Here is a 23,240-nt window from a genome sequence, read left to right on the forward strand (position 1 = left end):
ATTTGGTTTACCTTCCCCAAAGCTAAATGGCATGTCCTAACATGGCGAGAGATATCACTACATGGATTACTGGATCCGTGTAAAATCACACCTAAAGAATGATATCTGATGAATCACTTAAATGTGACCTGTTCTCTACATGTGTACTACTATATCTGATAAATGGTAGACATTCATTTTGTTGCCAGATCCTACAGGGTCAATCAATTGAGACATGTAGTCTACATTTGGTTGTTCGGTCAGTCTTATGTATCCACAGAGTTTCTAAACCCAGAGGTGCAATATCGCTAGGCTTTCTGGGAATGCTTGCGAAGCAGACCAAACAGACCAGGCCAGGGTTTTGAGTTGGAGAAGTCAATGAGAGAAGTGACATTCTTCCCTAGTTGTTCATTTTTCCCAAATCTAAAGGCACAACCTAGATTTGAGCCAGTGTCTTTAGTAGTTGAACATGTTATTACTCCGACCTCGTGCTAGTGACAAACGGACACTTTTTCATTTTTGTCAAAAACAACTTTATGTCAAAGGAGTGCACATGTGCAGTTTGGCTTCGGGGCGACCGTTACACTCAATGGCATGTTTCTACCGTTTTAGCCTATCTTCATGGTGTAGCTGTAACTGTATCCTAAACATAACAACTCCACCATCTAGTGGTAATAGTGCCGGTTACAACTTTATTCACCAAGAGGTCTGATATGAGGGTAGTTGATGGTTAACGTGTTGGCTGAAAATCCAATTTTTTATTTGAACAGATCTTGATCTTTGAGGAGTCGGGCCTACCTGATTGGGTGTTCTTGTCCATGCACAACATCTTATGTTGTAGCCGTGTACAGGGATGGGGCTCTTAAAGGACATCATCTCCCGATGTGGAGCTGTGGTATGAAGAAAAAAAACATGAAAGGATATTGAAGTAGCTGGACTCATCAACCTTTCATTAACCTCAGACCACTTTTCCCCCAGATTAGTCTGCCAACCTATTAACTTTCAAAGATGCATTCGACTCATATCTCTCTCTCTCTCTCTCTCTCTCTCTCTCTCTCTCTCTCTCTCCTCTCTTACTCTTCTCTCTCAGGTGGTACAGGAGGAGAAAGGACCGAGCTGCTATCAGTCATGAGGCCATTCTGCTCTTGGCCAACTCCCAGAGTGACATGGATGACTGGGTCAAGGCCATACGACGGGTCATCTGGGCACCCTTTGGAGGAGGTAAGCTAGGCTGGCACTCAAAGTGATTTCGCCATGTTTCACCGTTGTTTCGCAGTGTTCAGTCTGGTTTTACCAGGCTAGAAGGAAAACCGCTGCACCCAGACTTATATTACTAGATGCAATTATTTACAAACGGATCTAATGCTCAGTGAAAGCATATTCTTTCCAAGGGTCATATTATTCTCTTTATGTCACTCAAACGTTTTTTTGACATGTGCTGTAGGGGTCAGAAGGTTTGACAGACAGAAAATCGTTGCATGGCGTACAGTATGTTCAGAACAGACTGAACGGGTCCTTTCAGAGTCTTTATTTCCTGACTAGTGTGTCATTACACTCTGTTCAGCTCCGAACATTGCACTGAAAGGCTAGTCTACTGTAGGCTACTGTACTTGACGTGTATGCAGAAGTTTCAAGTTTTAATGTCACGTGCGCAGGTACAGTGAAATGTCTTCCTGGAAAGCTCTAAACCCAACAATGCAGTAATCAATAACAATGTAATACTAAGAATAACAAGGTAGAACAAAAACACGAGGAAGTAAGAAAGCGTAGTATATACAGGGTCGGTTTCAGTACCATATTTACAATGTGCAGGGATGCCGGAGTGATCGAGGTAGACATGTAAAGGGGTAAGGTGACCAGGCATCAGGATATATGATAAGCAACGTAGCAGCAGCGTGATGATTGAGTGGGTGTATGTAGAGTCAGTAAAAATGCATGTGCATATTATGTGTGTGTGATCAAATGATGGGAGTGAGTGTTTGTGTGTGTGTGTGTTGGAGTGTCCATGTACAGTATGTGAGTGTGTAGGGTCCTGTGAGTGTGCATAGAGACAGTGCAACATTTTTAATCAAGTAAAATACAACGGTCTACTCAGATAGTCCGTGTGGCCGTTTAGTTAGCTATTTAGTGAGCTATTTAGCTATTTAGCAGTCTTATGGCTTGGGGATAGAAGCTGTTCAGGATCCTGTTGGTGCCAGACTTGGTCCAGCGGTACCACTTGTCACGCAGAAGCAGAGAGAACAGTCTTTGCGTGGCTGGAGTCTTAAATGATTTACTGGCCTTCCTTTCATATCGCCTGATATAGAGGTCCTGGATGGCAAGGAGCTCAGCCCTAGTGATATACTGTGCTGTCCCCACCCTCTCTGTAGCGCCATGCGATCAAGGGTGGTGCTATTGCCATACCAAGCGGTGATGCAGCCAGTCAAGATACTCTCAATGGTACAGCTGTAGAACTTTTTGAGGATTTGAGGGGCCATGCCAAATCTTTTTCTAACCTCCTGAGGGGAAGAGGCGTTGTTGCGCCTTCTCCACAACTGTGCGCGTGTGTGTAACATTTTAAGTCCTTAGTGATTTGGACACTGAGGAACTTGGAGCTTCAACCCGATCCACTGCAGCCCCATCGATGTGGATGGGGGCGTGCTCCCCCCTGTTTTCTGTAGTCCACGATCAGCTCCTTGGTCTTACCTACATTGAGGGAGAGGTTGTTGTTCTGGCAACACAGTGCCAGGTCACTGACCTCCTCCCTGTAGGCTGTCTCATCGTCGCCGGTGATCAGGCCTACCGCCATCGTGTCATCAGCAAACTTGATGATGGTGTTGGAGTCGTGGATACACAGGGAGTACAGGAGGGGACTAAGCACACACCCCTGTGTTGAGAGTCAGCGTGACCGAGGTGATGTTCCCTTCAGGAAGTCCAGGATCCAGTTGCAGAAGGAGATGTTCAGTCCCAGGGTCCCTAAGCTTGGTGACGAGCTTGGAGGGGACAATGGTGTTGAACATTGAGCTTCAGTCAATGAACAGTATTCTCACGTAGTTGTTGCTCTTATCTAGTTGTGTGAAGGCAGTGTGGAGTGCAATTCAGATTGGGTTGTCTATGGATCTGTTGGGGCGGTATGAAAATTGGAGTGGGTCTAGGGTGTCTGGGATGATGGAGTTGATGTGTGCCATAACCAGCCTCTCAAAGCACTTCATGAAATATAGGCGAGGGTGTGTGGAGGCAGCTGGATATCCAGATATTACGTCACACAGAGGATGTTCAAAATAGAAGGATCACAGCATGTCTAACTGACATCCATGCTCCATATCATACATTCTAAAAATGAGGGTTGTTCTAAGATCCTCAATGTTTTTTTTGAAGAACCTTAGGGTTCTTGGCATTGAAAATGCCCTGCAAAATAATTCTGGCTGTGGATACGCAGAACATCAATACGCCAGAGGATATACCCATTGGACTTGGGGTTCTGCTGGGAGTTGGATTTTTTAAATTCTGCTTTGCCACTAAAATCTTAATAAACACTGAGAACTAAAATATTGTGTTATTGATGTAATTGTTATGCGTATTGCTATTATTCATAATAATAATAATTACATGGGAGGGGGGGGTAGCTCAAAAATGAACCCCAAAGGTTCTTTGAGGATCCATTAAAAGGGGGTTCTTTGAAGAACTTATAGGGGTTCCTCCACAGTTTCAATTTGAAGAACATCTAAAGGAATCTCCAGGAACCATCTAAAGGAATCTCCAACCATGTGTTTGATGTATTTATTCCTTTCCACGGATTCCGCTCCAGCCTTTACCACGAGCCCGTCCTCCCCAAGGTGCCACCAACCTCCTGTGTAGTCAGTAGGCTACTTGTGGCTTCATACATTACATTTTGGAAGGAGCATGCAATGACGAAGAGAACTTCTTTAGCCCATATCTAATTAATGTCAAGATGACCTACATTGGGAGGATATACAAGAAATTGCTGATAACAGCAAGATTATATACGGTAGGTGAGACCTATGGGTATTTTCTGTATTGGCCCATTCCAAGTACCTCAATTCCTCCACAAAGTGGAGCACAGACTAGAGTTTTTGAAATGAACCTCCAACTCCTTTGATTCGCTATGTGTCGATACTCAACTTCTTCGGGATTGGTGTCCTTTCCACAGGACTGTTGAGCTAACGTAGGCTAATGCGATTAGCATGAGGTTGTAAGTAACAAGAAAATTTCCCAGGACATAGACATATCTGATATTGAAATTCTTGTTAATCTAACTGCACTGTCCAATTTACAGTAGCTATTACAGTGAAAGAATATAATAGTATTGTATATACTATTGAACATGAAAAGTTATTAATAAACAATATTTGGGCCAGTCTTGATACAACATTTTGAACGTTGAAAGTTGAAAACATTTCCCAAATCTTAACATAAACCATTAGTCAAATTAATCCCAGAATTGGTTTATGAACTCAATAAATTAAGTAATGTCTTTAAGAAGGATTACCTGCTGAATTCAAAGATACAACACTAGACTAAACTTCACTTGCGTCATCTTTGTGGTTTTGAGAGATAAACATGGTAATGCTTTCACTTATTGCACATAAAGGAACAACGTTCCCACATGATAGAGTGCTTGCTTTGTTATCCAACTGATCTCCTTTCTGTCATCTTGTGAACCCCATTCATTGCTGCTTGCAGCTATATTTTGATTTGCATTTTGTGTTTACTTGTTCATCCAACGACTGAATGTTGAGATGCTGCATTTTGGTATTCCTGAACATAGCTTTCCATTGGTTTGGCATTTTATTATGGTAATGAATGACAACCATTATTTAATACTGAAATAGAGTATGTAATACATTTTTCTTGCCTGCAGGGATATTTGGCCAGAGTTTAGAGGACACAGTCCAGTATGAAAAGAAATTTGGCCATCGCCTGGCACCTCTTCTGGTGGAGCAGTGTGTGGACTTCATAAGGGAACGAGGTCTGGATGAGGAGGGTCTCTTTCGGATGTCAGGGCAGACTAACCTGGTAAAGGATCTACAGGAAGCCTTTGACTGTGGGGATAAGCCTCTATTTGACAGGTAGATGAAAGGTCATCTACATTTCCTGTTATTGAATACAAAATAAATGCTGATTTGTTCATCTGAAAGTAGAAGTGGTGGTAGAGGTAGTGGTGGTCAATTATTGACGATAGCTGTGATAGTGTATACACAGTACGCCTACATACTGTATATCCTACGCTAAATCCTTCCACTACAATACTAGGCCACTAGGCCTTTAGCATTTGGATATTGTGATTCATAGTTAGTAAGGCAACTTTAGATAACTATTTCGTGCCCCGTTGCAGTAACACTGACGTCCACACAGTGGCGTCCCTGCTGAAGCTCTACCTCCGTGAACTGCCTGAGCCTGTCGTCCCTTTCTCCAAGTATGAGGACTTCCTCGCCTGTGCTCAGCTGCTGGCCAAAGACGCGGAGGTGGTAAGAAACACTTTTCTACACTAGTTCTTGTCATGTTAGTACTCACACTATGACTGAAGCCAAAGAGCCAAACTGCTCTGTCATTGGATAAAAAACAGTGTTCAAGTACATTATGTCTATGTGAAGAAACAAGAGCTGTTGAGATACTGTATGTCATTCTCAGGTTCTCGTCTTATCTTTTTAGGGTGTACAAGAGCTGGGAAAGCAAGTGAGCAATCTTCCTCCAGCCAACTACAATCTCCTGAAGTACATATGCAAGTATGTCGACAAACATCCAACTCCCGTCCTTAGAAGATCACAGTTATCTTATTTTATCACAGTCACATTTTCATATCTTTCTAATTCTGTTCCGCTGTGCCGTGCCTTTCTTTAAAGGTTTCTTGATGAGGTCCAGTCTCACGCAATCAAAAATAAGATGAGTGTACAGAACCTGGCCACTGTATTTGGACCAAACATCCTCCGGCCTAAAATGGAGGACCCAGTGGTAATTATGGAAGGTACGAACACTCATTCATTTTTTATCCTACTGATGTTAACAGGCACTGTATTAATCATCTGAGACTTTCTGGATATTTTTTCATTCAAATGGTTGGGAAGTAGGATTCAGAGTAGATACGGTACATCAGTTTATGGAAAGTAGAGTACCGAAACACTTTACTATTGCATGCTATCTATTCATGACTCATCTACTCTATGTCCGGTTCACAAAACATATACTAATCCAAAGTAGAACAGTATTGTACAGTATGGTTCCTTATACCTTTTTATTGTTTCCTGTAAAGGGACCTCCCTAGTCCAGAGCCTCATGACCGTACTGATCAGTGAGCATAAACGTCTGTATTCGGGGAGGGGGGAGCTGGAGGTCCCTGTTCCCCAGTCAGAGGTGACCCTCCAAGGCCAACAGCTCCAGCAGCACAGCATCGGTGGCTGGATTTCTGAGGAGGACCTCCAGAGCTGTCCCACCAACCCCAATGAGGACCTCGCCTGCAGCAGCGCCTCTTCTCTGGATGCTAAACTCTGCGCCGCCACCACCCCTCCACTCAGACTCGCTCCTTCAGGGAAGGGGGAGACGGTGGTCAGCCCCAGCAAGCAGACCAAGAATGTTCCCTCCTGGAAGTACTCCTTCAAGGGCTCCTCCACGCAGCGGCCCCCTCCTCAGGCCAAGCCGGCTGTTTGCGCAGCTGACGTCGGCGCATCCTATAGTGGAAACTGGCTGATGAACGGGCTGTCCTCTCTGAGGAGCCACAGGCGCACCACCTCGGGGGAGCGTGTCAGGGACTCCACCAGCTCTTCCCAGAGACTGTCCACCTATGACAACGTCACCTCTTCCTCCAGCATGGGCAGTGTCCCTAGCGTAGCCAGCACGCCTTGGTCCACCTCCTCCTGTGAAATCGCCGCACCTGACTCAGGCAGCGAGCCCTCAGGGCCTAACTGTGGTAACGGGAAGGGTCCAGGGGAGTGCCAGTGGCAGGAGCTAGCCTTACCCCAGCACCAGGGCCAGATGGGAGGCCGGGAGGAGGAGAGAGTTGGAGATAGGGTCTCAGAGCAAGAACATGACAGTAGTGAAGCCATGGAGCTGTGTGTTAGCAGTGCAGGCTGCAGTGACAATGGGAACACCATAGCCAATATATTGGTGCCGTCCATCTTGACGCCGGAAGACCTTGACGGAGGCTCCAAAGTACTTACCACCATGGTGGAGGGTCTGAAGGATGAGCTGAGGAAACAGAAGGTGGCCTATGAGACCATCATCAAAAAGTAAGTCTGCAGGCTGCAAATCAGTCAACAATCTTACTCGGGTTACTTGCAGGTATTGAGGAGAGCCGGCTCTACAGTTGTGTAAATCAACCTACGTATGTACCCCCTGCAGGCTGGAGGAGTCGAGTGCTGCTCTGTGCGCTCAGATGGAGCGCCTGGAGCAGGAGATGGAGCAGGAGAGGAAGAAGCAGCGCATGCTGGAGATCAAGCTCCGCAACTCAGACCGAGGCCGTCACGATGCAGAGAACAGGAACCGGCTCCTGGAGAGGGAAATGGAGGACTTCTTCTCCACTCTGGGAGACCTGACTCTGGGAGCAAGGACCAGCAACATTTAATAGCCCTGGTCATAGACTTCTATAGTCTCTTCCCGCAGCCGAGTGCCATGAGTCTGGCAAAGGAGACTAAGAGGTACATAGTCTCAATGAATAATAATGCATGTTGTCCAACGCAGGCAGCTGCATCTCTATCTTTCCTCAGGCCTCTAAGTGTGCCTATGACTACCATGAGTATCTATCTGGTGACAAAGCCTCGGTCCTTGGTTTTACTCTGGTCAACTCTGTCCGTATACCTTTAATGTAAAACAAATGGGTCAACTACTATCATTATGACTGTACAATAATCACGGCTTTGTTAATCATATGCTGCCTACTACAGTACACAGTGTGCAAATACAACAATACCAAATACTCTGCTTATAAGGTCCAGTGTTGAAGCCGCCATGACGGTTTGGGGCACATGAAGCTGACCACTGCCCTCAAAGAAACAATTCAAAGGTATACCGGCTGTGCCTTCAGGGACTTTTAGAATTGAAAAAAGAAAACGGTGTGTGCTTGTCCAAATGGTTCATGTATTGCTTAACCTTAATTTATCAACTATCCCCAGAGTTACTTGCAGTAAGGTGCCAATAGTTCATTGAATGAAAATGTTGAAACAGAATGTACTGTATGCTTCAGTGAATGTAATGTGTTGTTGATCAAGCCAGCCCTGTAAAATTGAGTGTGAATTAATTATTGATATAGATTTGAACGCGTAACAATTATATACATTCCCCCAGATAATTCTTATGCGAGCGTTGCATGTGGTGAAACTGTTGCTAGAATCCCCATTTTCAGCAAATGATTACTGCTACTGTTTAGACATGTCTGGAGGCCTGAACACGAAACATGATCTGGTTCCTGAAGTCCCCTATAATCGTGTTTTAATATTGTGACAATGTGTATTAGTTTCAAGGCAATGTGACTGTATTTTTTGTGTTCTTTTTGCATTTCATACAAGAATCACATGACTAATGTTATCTGATGACCCCTTTCATATGCTGTTCCTATGCTTACGTTTACAAGGTGGTGTTCTGAAAGACTTGGACTGATTTAGACAAGAGTCTATTGTTTATATTCTCCTCAAACGTAAACTTAGGTTAAATATTTATAGTCTTTGATTAAGATTTGAAGGTGCTTATTTATTATGAATCTACACACTTGTAATGAATGGCATTATGGCAATATGAGCAAATAAAGATGACCGGTGTCATTTTGTGAGTGATGCTGTATGGGTCAGCATGCTTGTGTTCAGTTCATCTTACACTTAGCACTTGGTGTGTACTCATTGTACCACCAAATTATACAAAATCTGAAGATCATGTACAAAAACAACCTGCAAATGCATGACTCAAATTGTGTTTATTTTATTTGCAGTACATATTTATTATTATTTTTTTTTGTGGGGGGGTATCATCAGATCCCAATGCATTTATTCGAGTAGTGCACTGTTCATTGGCTGTGGTCCAAGACACACAGAGCCAAGAATTCTTAACTACTTGCATGGCTGGCATCACTAGCAAACATAACAAACCAGCACCATACATATGACTTTGTTTTTAGGTATTACTTATCTTTTTAAAACTTTTATTTACCGTTATTTGGCCTTACCGATCAAAATCTATTGGCCACGCATGATGTACTCCCCTCTCTCTGCTCCCTCTGGCCACAGATTGGACTGGTATAGGACCGATTACGTAACATGACTAGATTAAAGTCATAGAGAATCATCCTAATTCATTAAAAAAAAGGAAAACATGGATTGACAGTACCAAACATTTCTCTACCTTCAGAAACATACAAACTAACATGCGCTAGACCCATCACTTAGTTTACTCCTAGCACATTTTGCGGAAGGTATTGCACATGAACTGTAAAAAAAAAGTTTTTTTTTTTTTTTAAAGGAAATGTACATAAACAATTATCTTTACTTCTAGGTGAAGTATTCATAATGTACAAAACTAGAAGTTTCCTAACATTGACAATAGTACACTTTCAAATAAATAAATAACGGAATCTGTATTCACATGTCTTCAATAGCTAATCATGTGGGCAACTAAGTTATACAAGAACGTATTGAAATTTAGTGAGGTAGTTCATCAAAGCCTACTTTCAAATCATGATGATACTTTTTTTCCCCCCAAGAGATGTGATACAAAATCAAAAGAAAGTCTACAAATTCCAAATGTATCTCCAATAATGCTGGGCTAACAAAATTAAGACCACTTCAAAATAACAAAATAAAAAAATATCTCGTCTTGGTTAATTATGTTCTTGTGTTATAACACAGCTTCTATAATAGTGGATAGATCTCATTGGCTGTCATTCTGCTTCCCCTTCCGTCATGTTGCCAAATAATCCATGAGGTTACATTTTACATTCTGAAATGACTCTATTTAGGACAGGAATTATTCAACACCACCACATAACATCTACACTGCCACAGCCATAGTTACCATTCAGCGCAAATACATTTGGTTTAATATAAAACCGAGGAAATTAGGCAAAAGAAATCTTCCCTTCTAAAATCATCAAGCACATTCTCATTATGCAAAGTAAAGCCGCAAACCGCACATGCCTACCAGTGATTGTTATATTTTTAAAAATGTTTTTTTTTTTTAATTACTTTGATGAAAGACCTACCTAAAACTGCCCCTTTCTGAAACTATTTCAAATGTATATTATGTGCTAAAATATTCTAAAGCATACATCATCCGCTTGACAGAATGTAGTCTCCAACTTCAGGGTCATACCGATGCCGTAGAAAAATATACAGTGCATTTTTTGATAACGGCCTCAAAATGTGATTGACTTATTTGTGGAAACTACTATAGTCCTTATCAGAAACCATTAATGACCTACAGTATACACACCATGATGACTACTCCTCTTCCTAGATACTCAGGAATGAACGATTGACAAACTACAGGCACTTTTCCCTTTTAAAAGCAAAATCATTTTAAAAAATACACTGGAGGGACACTATTATTGCATACAGTTCAGAATCATTGACTACCTTGGATTTCGTGGTGGTTCAGTAATTATTTTGTGAAGTACTGTACTAAGCTTAGTGTGAAATAGATTTAGTGCACACATGCATACACCTTCTGCAAAGGGCTTAACTAATACCTTCTCTGAGACTCATCTTATTACACTCATCATTTTCCCAATCTGAAATGTTCAATATGTAGCACGTTGGCAACCGTAAAGACAAAATCATTAAGGTACATTGATATTACATGAATAAAATGAGATCCAATTTTTTGGGGGGTATATCGTTTGTTTTTGCGCTTGCAGCCTGCAAAATCTCCATCCCTCCGAAGACAATCAGCATCACCACATACACAAGCCCTCTCTACGTCCATGTTTGGACTGAACCGAAGCACAGTCTTCATAGGACTCCTCACAAGTCGTGTGTTCTAACTAGTCACATCCCATTTCTCACAAAGCTTCTCAGCATACACCTGTACAGTAGTGCCACTGCCATCTTTCTCTGTCCTAGTGTTTAACATAACCCCACTGTCAAAGCAAAAGCCACCTGGAGAAAAGAACCACTGGTGAATAACTGACCAGAGCAGAGGAAGAAGTGCCTTCAGCTCTCGTGACAAAAATTTGAATGATCTTCTGAGCTGTTTCCTGTCTGGACCTATCGGCCTCCTTTTGATCATATACTGGAATACCCATAAAATGTGAAAAGAAAATTCAGGCAAACTTTTTTACTGAAAAGAAGAAACACAACATTTCTTCTCTTACCAAAAGGAAAATGGTTCAGGAATCAAACAGCATTTTGAGATATTTTAAGACTAAACTAACAAAGAACAAAGAGAAAAAAAAGAAAGCTGTTTCATCAACTTGTTTTTTTTTTACAAGGAAGTAGTGACTCACAAGAGGAAAACAGTTCTAAAGTTTCTCGAAATTCAATCCAATGGATATACGCAATAAAACACAAAATCCCATATGAAATAGGCAAAGTAATATTACTATTCTGAAGGGGAGTACTAAAATTAGACATCAATTAAATGATAGTTGAAATGGCTTACTGCAAACTAAAATTGAAAAAAATATATTTACCATAAAATCTGTACAAACTCATTCAACATCAATATGGCCAGTTGAAATAGCAGTATCTTGAAATAAAAGTTGATGAAACTAAAAACAAACTAAAAAAGCTTTGATAAAGCTTTTACAGATGTTCTCAAATTCTCACCAGCGGTCGAAACCACAGCGTAGTGAAGTCATTCTCAGGTTAAAAAAATATTGATATGCCACAATAAATTACAGCCTGGACTCAAAAAGAAAATAACTCAAATAACTCTGTAGCAGTAGTTTTCGGGGAAAATTATAAAGGATTAAAAAAATCATTTAAAAAAAGGTGAAACTGGCCTAAACTCTACACCATTGAAGACAAGCGGAGGGACCGGTGGGACAGGGCCCAGGGCAGGGTGATAGTCATCTGCAGCAGCCCAGTGGGTCCGTGTTAGAGGCTGTCTCCAGGCTGCTGTCCGTGTCGGAAGCCAGGGTGGGGTCGGTGGACACATCGTTGACGGACGAGGACGATACAGAAGGGTCCTGCTGGGAGCCGCTGCTCACTGCTGCACCTGTGCTACATGTATGGAGAAACATAGAAGGGGCATCAAGTCAGACTTGAACCACAAATTACTTCTGGTTAGGCTATGACATTTCAGCAGAGAGAAAAAGAGGAACGTTTCTTGAAGAAATGAACATGGTCCTTCAAGTCGGATCTGGAGCAGAAGCCGATTATGGGCAGAGACAGTGCCCGTCTCAATTTGTTCCTACCACAGTGCACTAGGACCAGTTTTTCCTGACCACGGGACCTGACCAGGAAAAACGCTGGGCCAGAGTTATAAGCTATAATCAGGGCGGGAGTGCTCATTCCCCATAGAGACAACGCTCTAAACTAACCTAAAGACGCTGGCTGTCCCCGGATCACTCCATTCTTCGTTCTCTCCTCCCAGTCCTGGACCTCCATGTATATCAAATCTGTGATGGAACACAGCATTTGGTAAAGAGAGCAAGTACAGTAGCGACTTCCGATAGCTTCACCAAAACGCTCAGGTTTTCCAGAATTCCGGATTCAGGAGGGAATAAGGAGGAAATCTGGGAATCCGGGATTTTGGAAAATCTGGGAATTTTGGGAAAGTTGGGGAATTTTGCAACCTTAGACAAGAGACATAAACCTAAGAAGAGCATGACAGACCGCAACACAGCAAGCATGGTGTGACACGGAGTCGACACTTGAGAATAATCAATAAACAGGGCTCTGTTAAACAGGGCTCTGTCAAAAATCATCAGACCAGGTTTAGATTAGACAGGGAGGAAGGCACAGGACACACCACACGCTTTAGACAGGGATTTGCTGGACAAACAGACACACACACAAAGGAGAAAAACCTTCATAACACTCAAATATTCATATTAAATGTCCCACAAGTATATCGTGAGATGTAGATTCTTAGTAGAGTAATGTGCACTTGTAATGTAACATAGTGCAAACATTTAAAAGTGCTCGGTGTATGCGTCAAAGCATGGGTAAGCAAAATGGCTTCGCTCTCTCTACTGTACCTTTCCACTCCTCCACTGTGTGTTCCCTCTCATCCAGCTGCTTGTCAGTGATCAACGGTGGGGGCTGCAACAGGAACAGGACAGAGCATACTGTAAGTGGGGTGACACGGCGACTGATGACCTTCTCTTCACTTGGCTGAGTCACATTCAAATATGTGCAAGGCGCTGCCGCACTGCTGCCAAATCTACACGTCTCAAGGCCAATTTTTTTTCTCCCGTTTTGAGGAACTGGTGAATGACTGAGGGGAGTGCAACGTCTCATTCTTCACCCACACACTGCACGTTAGCCGAGGTGGAGATTTCGTGACTGAAGGAAAAACAGGCTGACACATCCAAGTGCAATCTCTGTGATGACAACCTGCCTGTCAATGGAAGTCAAATCCAGAGCACCTGCTTTCAGCGACGGCCTGATAAACAGTCAGAGACGTTTATCATCTGATGTGGCCTAAGCCTTTGGCAGGCAGGCAAACTCACAGGGCTTTCATGGTCACTCTTACTGTGAACCACAACTAAATGTGTTTTTTAGAAGCATGCACACACATTAAGACACACACAGAGTAGACCTGAAGAGTCATGTTATTATCTAACATAAGAGTAGACAACACAAGAACCACCCCTACACGCCCACATAATGAGCAAGTAAGTGCTTACCGCCTCCACTTCAGTTGGATCATACCACACGTTGATGTAGGGGTGCTGGAGAGCCTCGCTCACAGAGATCCGTTTGGATGCATCTATTACCAACATCTTTGATAATAGGTCTCTGGCTTGACTTGCTGCGAGGCAATTAAGAAAAATAGAGAAATTAATGGCATGGACAAAGTCGACTCGGCTGACATTCACTGTGCTGATAAATTAGTGTAGTGTGCCAGAATAGAGTCCCTTAGTCAAACATGATCAGAATCAAAGCAGAGAGTAAGGCCTCAAACCACTACATAAAAGACTGCATTAATCATCATCATCATCTAACTTGACTACTTTCTGTGGAATTAACAATTGATCACATAAGTAAGTCGGACTCTATTAGTTAGCATATATCAGAGAAAGTGTTAGGCACGTAATGTACTTATACTCAGCAAATAACTGTCTATAGATTCAGAATATTTTAGTATTACAAACATGTAGGAGACATTTTGCATCTCACAACAGGCACCTCACAATGACACACAATACTGCAGTTTTCATGCTCTGGGTGTCCCACAGTGGGGTGTGCTCTCCCCGCTTACCTTTCAGTTTGTTGTGCTCCGAGTCGGCTGGGAAGAGGACGTCGGGGAAGAGCTTCTCAAAGGTGAACCCGGCGTAGCGGGGTCTGTTCTCCACGTAGGTCCTTACCGACTGGTTGAGCTTCATCAGGAACTCCTGACTGGGAGTCCCCAACTGCTCGATCACCTTGTTCCACTGATCAATATCTGACGTTCCAACATGTAAGAAAAACGCTGTACAGGGCTTTTCAGAGGCTTTTCACAAGGGGGACAATTGACAAAGTTTTGGGTTTGTAGTTAGAAAAAAAAAATCGGTTGTCGTGGAGAGTTATGGACACTGGACACATGGAGGAGGCTAATTTCTTTCACTGTTGCCTTTGTTGAGCAACTGTGATTGAGTAATCAAGGGAAAGCCGTTTGATCTTCTCCCATGAGACAGACACACAAAACACTGAAAACAGAAGCGAAAGCCTCGTTGTGGGACTGTATAATGAGGTGAAGTGATCAGAACAGTTTTCCCTTCAGTTGAAACGGCCTCCGAAAGGTACAAACCATAGACATCGCATCATGGTATCGGTCCCATTATGGAGTCTGTGAGAGTACGGGCAGCACCATTGAGGCCATCTCAATTTTGAAATAGTGAATGTTCTTCTTCTACTAGTTGTATGAGTTGGCAAACAAACTGAAAGGGTGCATACTGCCACCTAGAGTGTTATTTAAACCGGTATAAGCCAAGGTTGGTGATTTACTTCCATCTGAAGTTATAGAATGTTTCCTCACAAGTGTAATTAATTGGCTGATCCCTCCTGGTGACCTGGATGGAATTATGTGATCCTTCCTTAACCCATAGAAAGTCCCACCTAGTTGACTACTTCAAAATGGTGGAAGTCCTCAACGGCACTGCCGATACTGAAACAGGCTTTTGGGCACTTGAGTCCTCGATCTATCTCTATGGTACAAACCCATTCACATGTACCCAACGGAAATGAATTTGTATGCAGTAGTAGGACGGTCTCAGCACCACAACACACACACTCTTTCACACACACACAATGGAGGGACGATGAGGGTCCAGGGAAGGATACGATCTGTGCCTGGGAACAACACACTACCTCGGACCATTTCTGCCATGATGCAGCCAATAGACCAGACATCAACTGAAAAATGAAATGACAATAAAATTAGCATGCAGAACAGAAACAAAAATGAAAAATAACAAAACAAGGAACGACTAACGACGCAGACAAGGTGATGTGTGTGAATGCAAACAAAGGAAATGAGCGCATGCAAACTCTCACGTCAAACCGCGGTCAGTGTCCGACTAAGCAGTGCATCGTGAGACGGCGTGGGCTCTCTGGTTCACTCTCTGGCATATTATGAACCAAAGTGGAAGAGGGCCAGAGAACTGCCTTACACACCACCCTCAAGACTCTCAGTGGGGTAAATGAATACCATCAATTTAATAGACAAAAGCCAATTTTAGATCATTGACAAAAGCTCTACCAGGCCACCATATACAGCACATAAGATATCCTGTGTTAAGAGAGTGTCCATTTCATATTTTCGGACCAAACGGGCTGTTTATCTTGGAAGAAGACCATCAAACAATAATATGAGGTAAGAGGGTATCTTTTGCAATTGCATTTCTTGGTACAAAATTAAAAGAGCAAACCATTCTATTTCAGGTGCTTGATGTGTGAGTCAGAGGTGCTTCAAGCTACAGTGATGGGTGCTTGGGGGATAGAGTGAAGGGGGGGGTAGAAGTGGGTGAGGAGGTGTCAGGCATTTCAGAGGAGAGATGGAATTTCGACAGTTGCTCTTTGACATGAATCTCTGCGATCCATTGTAATGAGCAAGGCTTCAAAAAGAAACTCGGCGGCGCTTTTTTTTCTCTCGTTCAAATGCTGAACTGAACTGCTGCATGCAGCACAAGGATACAATCCCTTCCTGGAAAAAGGATTTTGTGGCGAACCATTTCTGCCATAATGCAGCCCACAGCCCATATATCCACTAGATGTGTGTCGCATAGAAAGAAGGAGAAGAAAATAAGCAAAGCAACAAGTCAGCAGGAACGTTTGGGACATTTTTTGGTCAAGAGTACAGGGATGCCCATATTTCCAGGCAGTAGAAGTCGAAGTTAAATACACCCCACCCCCCGTATTTGAGCACTGAATTTCATCGCTAAAACAAACCGAGTCCAATGATTCGGAGACATCAAGCCCCAATCACATCTGCACATAAGACATTGTTGCGGAAAATGTCCATTGTTAAAGGCATGCGCACTAAAGTGAACGTTGTGCATCCACACGTGACTGGATTCCCACTGACATCTAGTCCAGCTGGACCGTCTCTGCACCGTCTCTGCACCGCCTCTTAGAAAACACAAGCGCTACATCTGCTGTGCACTGGCTCTCTACACAGGAGGAAAAGGAACCCACCATGCATAGCCAGGCATGCCACCGTCACCTCAGACTGTGACACTGACACTGACACGGGAGGGTGGTGGGGCTGTGAGGGTGGGTAGTTGTTAGGACATTGTGGGCCAAGCATGCGACAGGCAGCGTTCCGCAGCACGCACAGCTCTGATGATTGGTCCCTCACTCACCATTGGCCTGGTAACCCATGCCCAAGATGACTTCAGGGGCGCGGTAGTAGCGGGTCACCACGTACGGGGTCATCAGGAGGCCTGTGGCTGCTGTCCTGGCCAATCCGAAGTCCAGGATCTTCAGTGTGCAGTCCGACTTAACCACAATGTTGCTGGGTTTCAGATCCTGAGGGTGGGGTCAGGAGGGGATATGGTTTAGAGAGATGGGATGGGTGGACAACTCTCTAGAAATGTCAGGCGAGGCAAGGCGTGCGTGTTTGTGTGTCTACCCTGTGTATGATGCCCGCGGCGTGAAGGTGCTTGATGCCACACAGCATCTGGTAGAGCAGATAGGACAGCCGCTCGTGGTCCAGCTCCATCTGGATCACCTGGCACAGGTTGGCATCCATCAGCTCCATCACAATATAACTGAGGATGGATACAGAGGAGAGGGAAAGAAGGGTGGGTGAGATGACACGTACACTCTCACAAACATATGCATACACAGGCAAACACACACAGATACACCCAAGGACATGCAAGAATAAACACAGATTACGTCTCTCTCACACACACACACACACACACACACACACACAGGCTGCCTCCTCCGTCATAGCAAAACGGTCCGTATACCCTCAGGCTATGATTTGTTCATTTGTATTTTTAGCTCCAATCAGGCAGACAGAGATCCTCACAGTTCCTCCCTCCGCTCTGAGAATGAAATCACATTTCGTCCCATGCACTGCAACATACTAACCCATCCGTTATCCCATAATGGACCCCGACCCCCAACTACCATACACTGCGCAAAACAATTTTTGTGTATACTTCCTGCCATTTCAGCACTACAGCCTACCAGGGAACACTGAGTATATACGATATAAAACCAAGGACGACGACGACGTTACTTACACATCTTGGAACTCCTCCAGTGTCTTCTGTGGCGTGAATACATTTAGCAAGCCAATAATCTGTGGAGTTACAAAACGCATCAGTGCATCATGGTTCTATGAGCAGCATATGGAGGGACACCGCATTCAGTGCTGACAAACACACCCCGCATAACGGTGCACTGAAACAGCAGGTTAAAAAACAGATAACGCTACAGAGAATAGACAATTGAACATTTGGAAAAAAACGTAAACGTCAAGAGCTGGCGTAAAAGCTACAAGAGGATAGCAACATTCTGGAACGATCTCCGTCGTGAAAATGAGAGGCATTTTTACAACTCCCCTTTCCCACTTTGCGCTACCCCCTTTTTGCTATGGCAGGTTCAGAGAGAGAGAGAGAGAGAGAGAGAGTGAAAATAGCTTACGTTCTTATGGTTGACACATTTCATGAGCACCAGTTCTCTGTAAGCTCTTTTGGCATGGGTCTGGTTCTGGAAAGGGCGGCTGAGTTTTTTAATTGCAACATTGCGTTCGAGGTTGTGGTCATACGCTGAGCTGGGAAACACAAAAGAGAACAGGTTTTGTCCATACTGCATGATGCAATCTGAAAGCATGGCCAAACATCAATGTCTTTTATCCTTTTTTTAATAAAATATGATTTAAAAAAAAATTTTTTTAACTAGGAGGCATGTGAGTTGTTCATACTATCCCACATCCTAGATCAATATCAATAACGGGGTTCAAGTGATTGAAGCCTAATACTGGACCAATGGCATACAAACAACCTGCAACAGCTAATAACATATCACATTGACTTCCAATGCCATTATTATTTTTGAAAGCTATCAAATGGTTATGTTAGATGATGTTAATTTCCAACGTAACACACGCAGTTCTAACATAGCCACTTGATAATGAGTACTGGGCTAAAGCGCATCGCTTTTCCTGTCTAATTCACAGCTCCGTCTACTCACCAGACAATCCCTTGTGCTCCGGAGCCGATGGGTCTTAAATTCTGGTAGCGCTTCAAAACCGTAAACGTGGAATCACCGACATCTAAACTGTAAAACTCCTTTTCGCGCTTATTCCGATTCATGATGAAATCTGGACAAAGTGTGTATTTTGGGCATCCAAGTGGAACTTCTGTCTCAAGACCTAAGAAAGATGGAGAAGACAACAGGAAGATAAATCAAATAAAAGTACTAGCATTTCATCAGCTTATTACCTGGACATTCCAAGCCATAGTTTTTTTTTGATTGATTGACAAAGGCAGCATTGAGAATTTGATTGACATAGGCTGCATTGAGTGTAAAAAGCAATGACATTTGGATCATTTACAGTGCATTCTGGAAGTATTTAGATTTTGTCCCCTTTTCCACATGTTGTTATGTTACAGCCACGCTCATGGTCCTAAACGATATCAGAAACGCTATCGATAAAAGGCAATACTGTGCAGCCATCTTCATCGACCTGGTCAAGGCTTTCGACTCTGTCAATCACCTCATTCTTATCGGCAGACTCAATAGCCTTGACTTCTCAAATGACTGCCTCGCCGGGCTCACAAACTACTTCTCAGATAGAGTTCAGCGTGTCAAATCGGAGGGTCTGTTGTCCGGACCTCTGGCAGTCTCTATGGGGGTGCCACAGGGTTCAATTCTCGGGCCAACTCTTTTCTCTGGATATATCAATGATGCCGCTCTAGCTGCTGGTGATTCTCTGATCCACCTCTATGCAGACGATACCATTTTGTATTCATCTGGCCCTTCTATGGACACTGTGCTAACAAACCTCCAAACGAGCTTCAATGCCATACAACACTCCTTCCGTGGCCTCCAACTGCTTTTAAATGCTAGTAAAACTAAGTGCATGCTCTTCAACCAATTGCTGCCTGCACTCTCCCACCTGACTAGCATCACTACTCTGGACGGTTCTGACCTAGAATATGTGGACAACTACAAATACCTAGGTGTCTGGTTAGACTGTAAACTCTCCTTCCAGACTCACATTAAGCATCTCCAATCCCAAATTAAATCCAGAATCGGCTTCCTATTTCGCAACAAAGCCTCTGGATGTAGTCTATCACAGTGCCATCCATTTTATCACCAAAGCCCCATATACTACCCACCACTGCGACATGTATGCTCTCGTTGGCTGGCCATCACTACATATCCGTCGCCAAACCTACTGGCTCCAGGTCATCTACAAGTCTTTGCTAGCTAAAGCCCCGCCTTATCTCAACTCAAAGCTAAAGGTGCTTCAACAAATACTGAGTAAAGAGTCTGAATACTTATTTAAATGTAATATTATTTATTTATTTTAAATTAGAAAAAAATATTTTTGAAAAACAGTTTTTGCTTTATCATTATGGGTTAATGTGTGTAAATTGATGAGGGAAAAAAAACATTTAATCCATTTTAGAATAAGGCTGTAACTTAACAAAATTTGGAAAGAGTCAAGGGGTCTGAATACTTGTTCGAAGGCACTGTACATCGTTTCTCTTCGGCTTAAAAAAAGGCCTTTCCTGAGGTTTGTGGAAGTTCTTTGCTAGCATTTAAATAGAGCAGCTTAAAAAAACAAACACTTTAGTTGCATGTTTGGCTGAGATATGGGGCAGAGCTAGGAAAGTTTCTCACAAGCCAATAGAGAAATCTCACAACTATCACATCGAGAGTGACTAGAACCACCATCTGATGCCCATTTGAGCCTCTGCAGAAATGTTTATTTAAGACTCATTGCTCAGGCAAATAAGTAGGAAGGAGTGAAGCAGAGAGAGAGAGAGAGAGAGGGAGAGAGAGAGAGACAGAGAGAGAGACAGAGAGAGAGAGACAGAGAGAGAGAGGGAGACAGAGAGAGAGACAGAGAGAGAGAGAGAGAGAGACAGAGAGACAGAGAGAGAGAGAGAGAGAGAGAGAGAGAGAGAGAGAGAGAGAGAGAGGGAAAGAAAAAGAGAGGAGGGTTCGCTGGATTTGATATGGAGTTACAAGACAAAATCATTACTCAAATGTAGGCCCATTTCCACTGGCTGACGGCCGCACAGTCGACAGACCATTACTTGACCTCCATAGGCCTACACAGCCACATTCCCCCTCCTCTTCACACGAAGGGGCATTCACGGGGGGGTGGGGGGGTTCATCCCGGATGAAAGGCATGTCAACGGCCTGAAGCCGTGCTATGAGATGGACGGACAACAAAAAAAAGGGTTTCGAGGAGCTTGAACAAAATGATCTACCGACACAAAAGGGAAGTGAAATCGCTCCGTGCAATCGTGCACTCTGGAGCAGAATGAACGGCGGCGCAAACAACTGAATGACGATACCTACAGAGGGACTGTATTGAATGGTATGCGTGTCATTGTATTAAAACAACATAAATGACACTAGTTTGATTCACATTATAAATGGAAATGTGAGCATTTGCGTCATAATTCGTTTGTGAAAAGCTAACAGGCAGGATAAAAACACTAACACATGCTGTATGCAACAATGTTTACTAAAAGAAGGAGCCACGGAGCAGTAGAAGGTGTATATCTATGACATTTCGTCTTTAGATGTGGCACTCGGATAGATGAGTGGTAGAGAGAGAGCGCATCTCTCACAGAGACTCCGAGAGAAGCTGAGAGAATATGCGATAAGAGGGAAGCATGTCGTCGCGGACAACATCACCCACCCACAGGTGAAGGCTACATCGTCTGTTGCCGTTTCAAGGTTTCGCTCTAAATCACAAGTTCGTGGTCTGGGGCATTTCAGTAAAAATGGGGGCCATTTCATTCACAGCAATAACTGAAGTGCATAACAATCCACGTCTCTCCATCATGCCATAATGCCCAGCTGGTGTCTACATCTAACCGAAATTAGCATGACTTCTCACATTATCGGTGGTTTTCACCAGCCTACTTTTCCAGCTAATGAAGACACCGAAGCCCATCACCACTGACCGCAAGAACGAGCAACGTCAGAATTAGAAGCAATTTGTCAAATACCCCTGGCTGCATTCCTCTGTGACACACCTTAGGCTGGAATGGCCAATGAAGGTGTCCAACATCTTTCAAAACAAAATGCGACAGTAATCTTTTACCCAAGTGTTGTTAACCGAATGGATAGACAGTCAAAGGAAGATGTGATTTAACCATATTTACCATCGTTATAATTATATTAATTGTATTAATAGCGATCTTATTATCGATAGACGGGTGTGTCGATGTGACAGCTGCCTGCCCATAACACCGTCGATTAATTATTCTGCAGTGTTTTAGGTATATTGGATGAAATGTATCCGATCCAGATAAACTGACGACATCATCCATCAAAAGTGTTACAATTTTACACAAGCTGCTGCTATATCTCTCACTTGTTTAATAGACATCGACTTGACGCACTAGCAGAATAGGTAAACCTGCGAACATAAGTTTATACTCCTCAATCCGTGGTAGGCAAATTGTCAATTGCCCATTTCTTTACCGAATGGTGGGCATGTGTTTCATATTTGAGAAATGTAGCATGTCAAATGTAACCAAGGCATTTATGTTGTCAGTATCGGCTGCGGAGATAGGTAGTTGTTACAACGTAACGCGGCAGGTAGTTACAGTCTTGTTACAATGTAGCGTGTTTTATAGAGTCCCGTGTGCGTTTAAATTCATCGCGCATTAATAAGTATCCAATAGACAGATTTTTTTTAAGGCGGTGCACGTCTTTAAAATTGCAATAGGCCTATAGGCCGAAACTCGACAATATGTTCCAGCAAGCTGGTTGCAGCTATTTATTGTAATTTCTGTGTTCCTTGCGACCCATCAGTGACAATACCCTCCCCCACTGCTAACAATAACATGTCTTATAAAGGTTTCATATGGAACTCACCTCACTCCAAAAGAACGCGTTCGTAATTCCAAAACCGTCAAACCGCGGTTTCTGGTCTTCAGTTTAAATATGCAGCAGAATGTTTGAATATCTTATAATATTTCCTCGTTAGTAAGACAACCTCTGAGTCCGCTGCGTTTCCTTCCACTGGCAGGCCTGGATCTACAGAATACATGTGTACTACGTAACCTAATCTTTGCGCTTCCGTGACACAAACAGTTTCTGCTATTTCATACCGATGTCGTCGAAACCTTGCGATGTTTTCCGGTTGCGGATGAGAACTGGGTGACATTCAAGAGCGCAACGCCCTGCAGTGTTGTATAGCCTACCTCCCGCGGGTATTCTCTGATTGTAGTGTATGCAACATTATGCATGACAAATTAGAGGCATTTAGGCATTCTACTTCTCATCTCGCCATAATAAACACACGCACTGAGAGCGAGAGAGAGAGAGAATATAGAGGGATATGTTTCCCATGCCAATAAAGCCCTTGAATTGAGAGAGAGGGAGAAATCTTCCATAACAAAGCCATCACCTACAGAGTATTAACCTGGAGAAGAGCCCCCTAAGCAAGCTGCTCCTGGGGTTCTGTTCAGAAACACAAACAGA

The 23,240-nt window shown here is 43.3% G+C and overlaps 2 protein-coding genes across 6 annotated transcripts in view; one reads left to right on the forward strand and one right to left on the reverse strand.

Annotated features, from left to right (window-relative positions):
* Positions 1 to 8,737, forward strand: part of LOC112224207 (rho GTPase-activating protein 22-like) — a 32,982-nt gene extending 24,245 nt beyond the window's left edge. The window contains exons 5-11 of the mRNA XM_042305936.1: positions 1,082 to 1,200; positions 4,841 to 5,048; positions 5,315 to 5,447; positions 5,632 to 5,705; positions 5,823 to 5,944; positions 6,230 to 7,202; positions 7,315 to 8,737. Of these exons, the coding sequence (XP_042161870.1) occupies positions 1,082 to 1,200; positions 4,841 to 5,048; positions 5,315 to 5,447; positions 5,632 to 5,705; positions 5,823 to 5,944; positions 6,230 to 7,202; positions 7,315 to 7,537 (1,852 nt within the window). The 3' untranslated portion in view covers positions 7,538 to 8,737. The remainder of the gene's footprint in view (positions 1 to 1,081; positions 1,201 to 4,840; positions 5,049 to 5,314; positions 5,448 to 5,631; positions 5,706 to 5,822; positions 5,945 to 6,229; positions 7,203 to 7,314) is intronic.
* Positions 8,738 to 8,863: 126 nt separating this feature from the next.
* LOC112224208 (mitogen-activated protein kinase 8-like) lies at positions 8,864 to 22,865 on the reverse strand. Of its 5 annotated transcripts, none has more exons than XM_042305934.1 (12): positions 22,632 to 22,865; positions 18,753 to 18,933; positions 18,204 to 18,333; positions 17,801 to 17,859; positions 17,176 to 17,314; positions 16,907 to 17,072; positions 16,240 to 16,311; positions 14,326 to 14,508; positions 13,751 to 13,875; positions 13,100 to 13,163; positions 12,440 to 12,517; positions 8,864 to 12,114 (listed from the first exon to the last, which is right to left on the reverse strand). In XM_042305934.1, exons 2-12 carry the CDS (start codon positions 18,872 to 18,874, stop codon positions 11,966 to 11,968), a joined length of 1,287 nt encoding a protein of 428 aa, XP_042161868.1. In that variant the 5' UTR covers positions 18,875 to 18,933; positions 22,632 to 22,865; the 3' UTR covers positions 8,864 to 11,965. The 5 variants fall into 5 exon arrangements, with proteins under 5 accessions (XP_042161868.1, XP_042161867.1, XP_024243383.1 ...); XM_042305933.1 differs by having other exon boundaries at positions 8,864 to 12,123; XM_024387615.2 differs by lacking the exon at positions 16,240 to 16,311 and adding an exon at positions 15,387 to 15,458 and having other exon boundaries at positions 22,632 to 22,862.
* Between the last annotated feature and the right edge of the window lie 375 nt (positions 22,866 to 23,240).

Source organism: Oncorhynchus tshawytscha, linkage group LG25 (assembly GCF_018296145.1).
Source record: "Oncorhynchus tshawytscha isolate Ot180627B linkage group LG25, Otsh_v2.0, whole genome shotgun sequence".
NCBI classification, from domain to species: domain Eukaryota; kingdom Metazoa; phylum Chordata; class Actinopteri; order Salmoniformes; family Salmonidae; genus Oncorhynchus; species Oncorhynchus tshawytscha.

Excerpts from the sequence above, each read along its gene's own strand:
- LOC112224208 (XM_042305933.1), bottom strand. The coding sequence starts at position 18,874 with ATGAATCGGAATAAGCGCGAAAAGGAGTTTTACAGTTTAGATGTCGGT. Across the intron at positions 17,073-17,175 it reads CCGCGGGCATCATACACAGG|GATCTGAAACCCAGCAACAT; the intron begins GTAGACACACAA and ends CCCCACCCTCAG. Across the intron at positions 13,164-13,750 it reads ATCCAACTGAAGTGGAGGCG|CCCCCACCGTTGATCACTGA; the intron begins GTAAGCACTTAC and ends TTCCTGTTGCAG.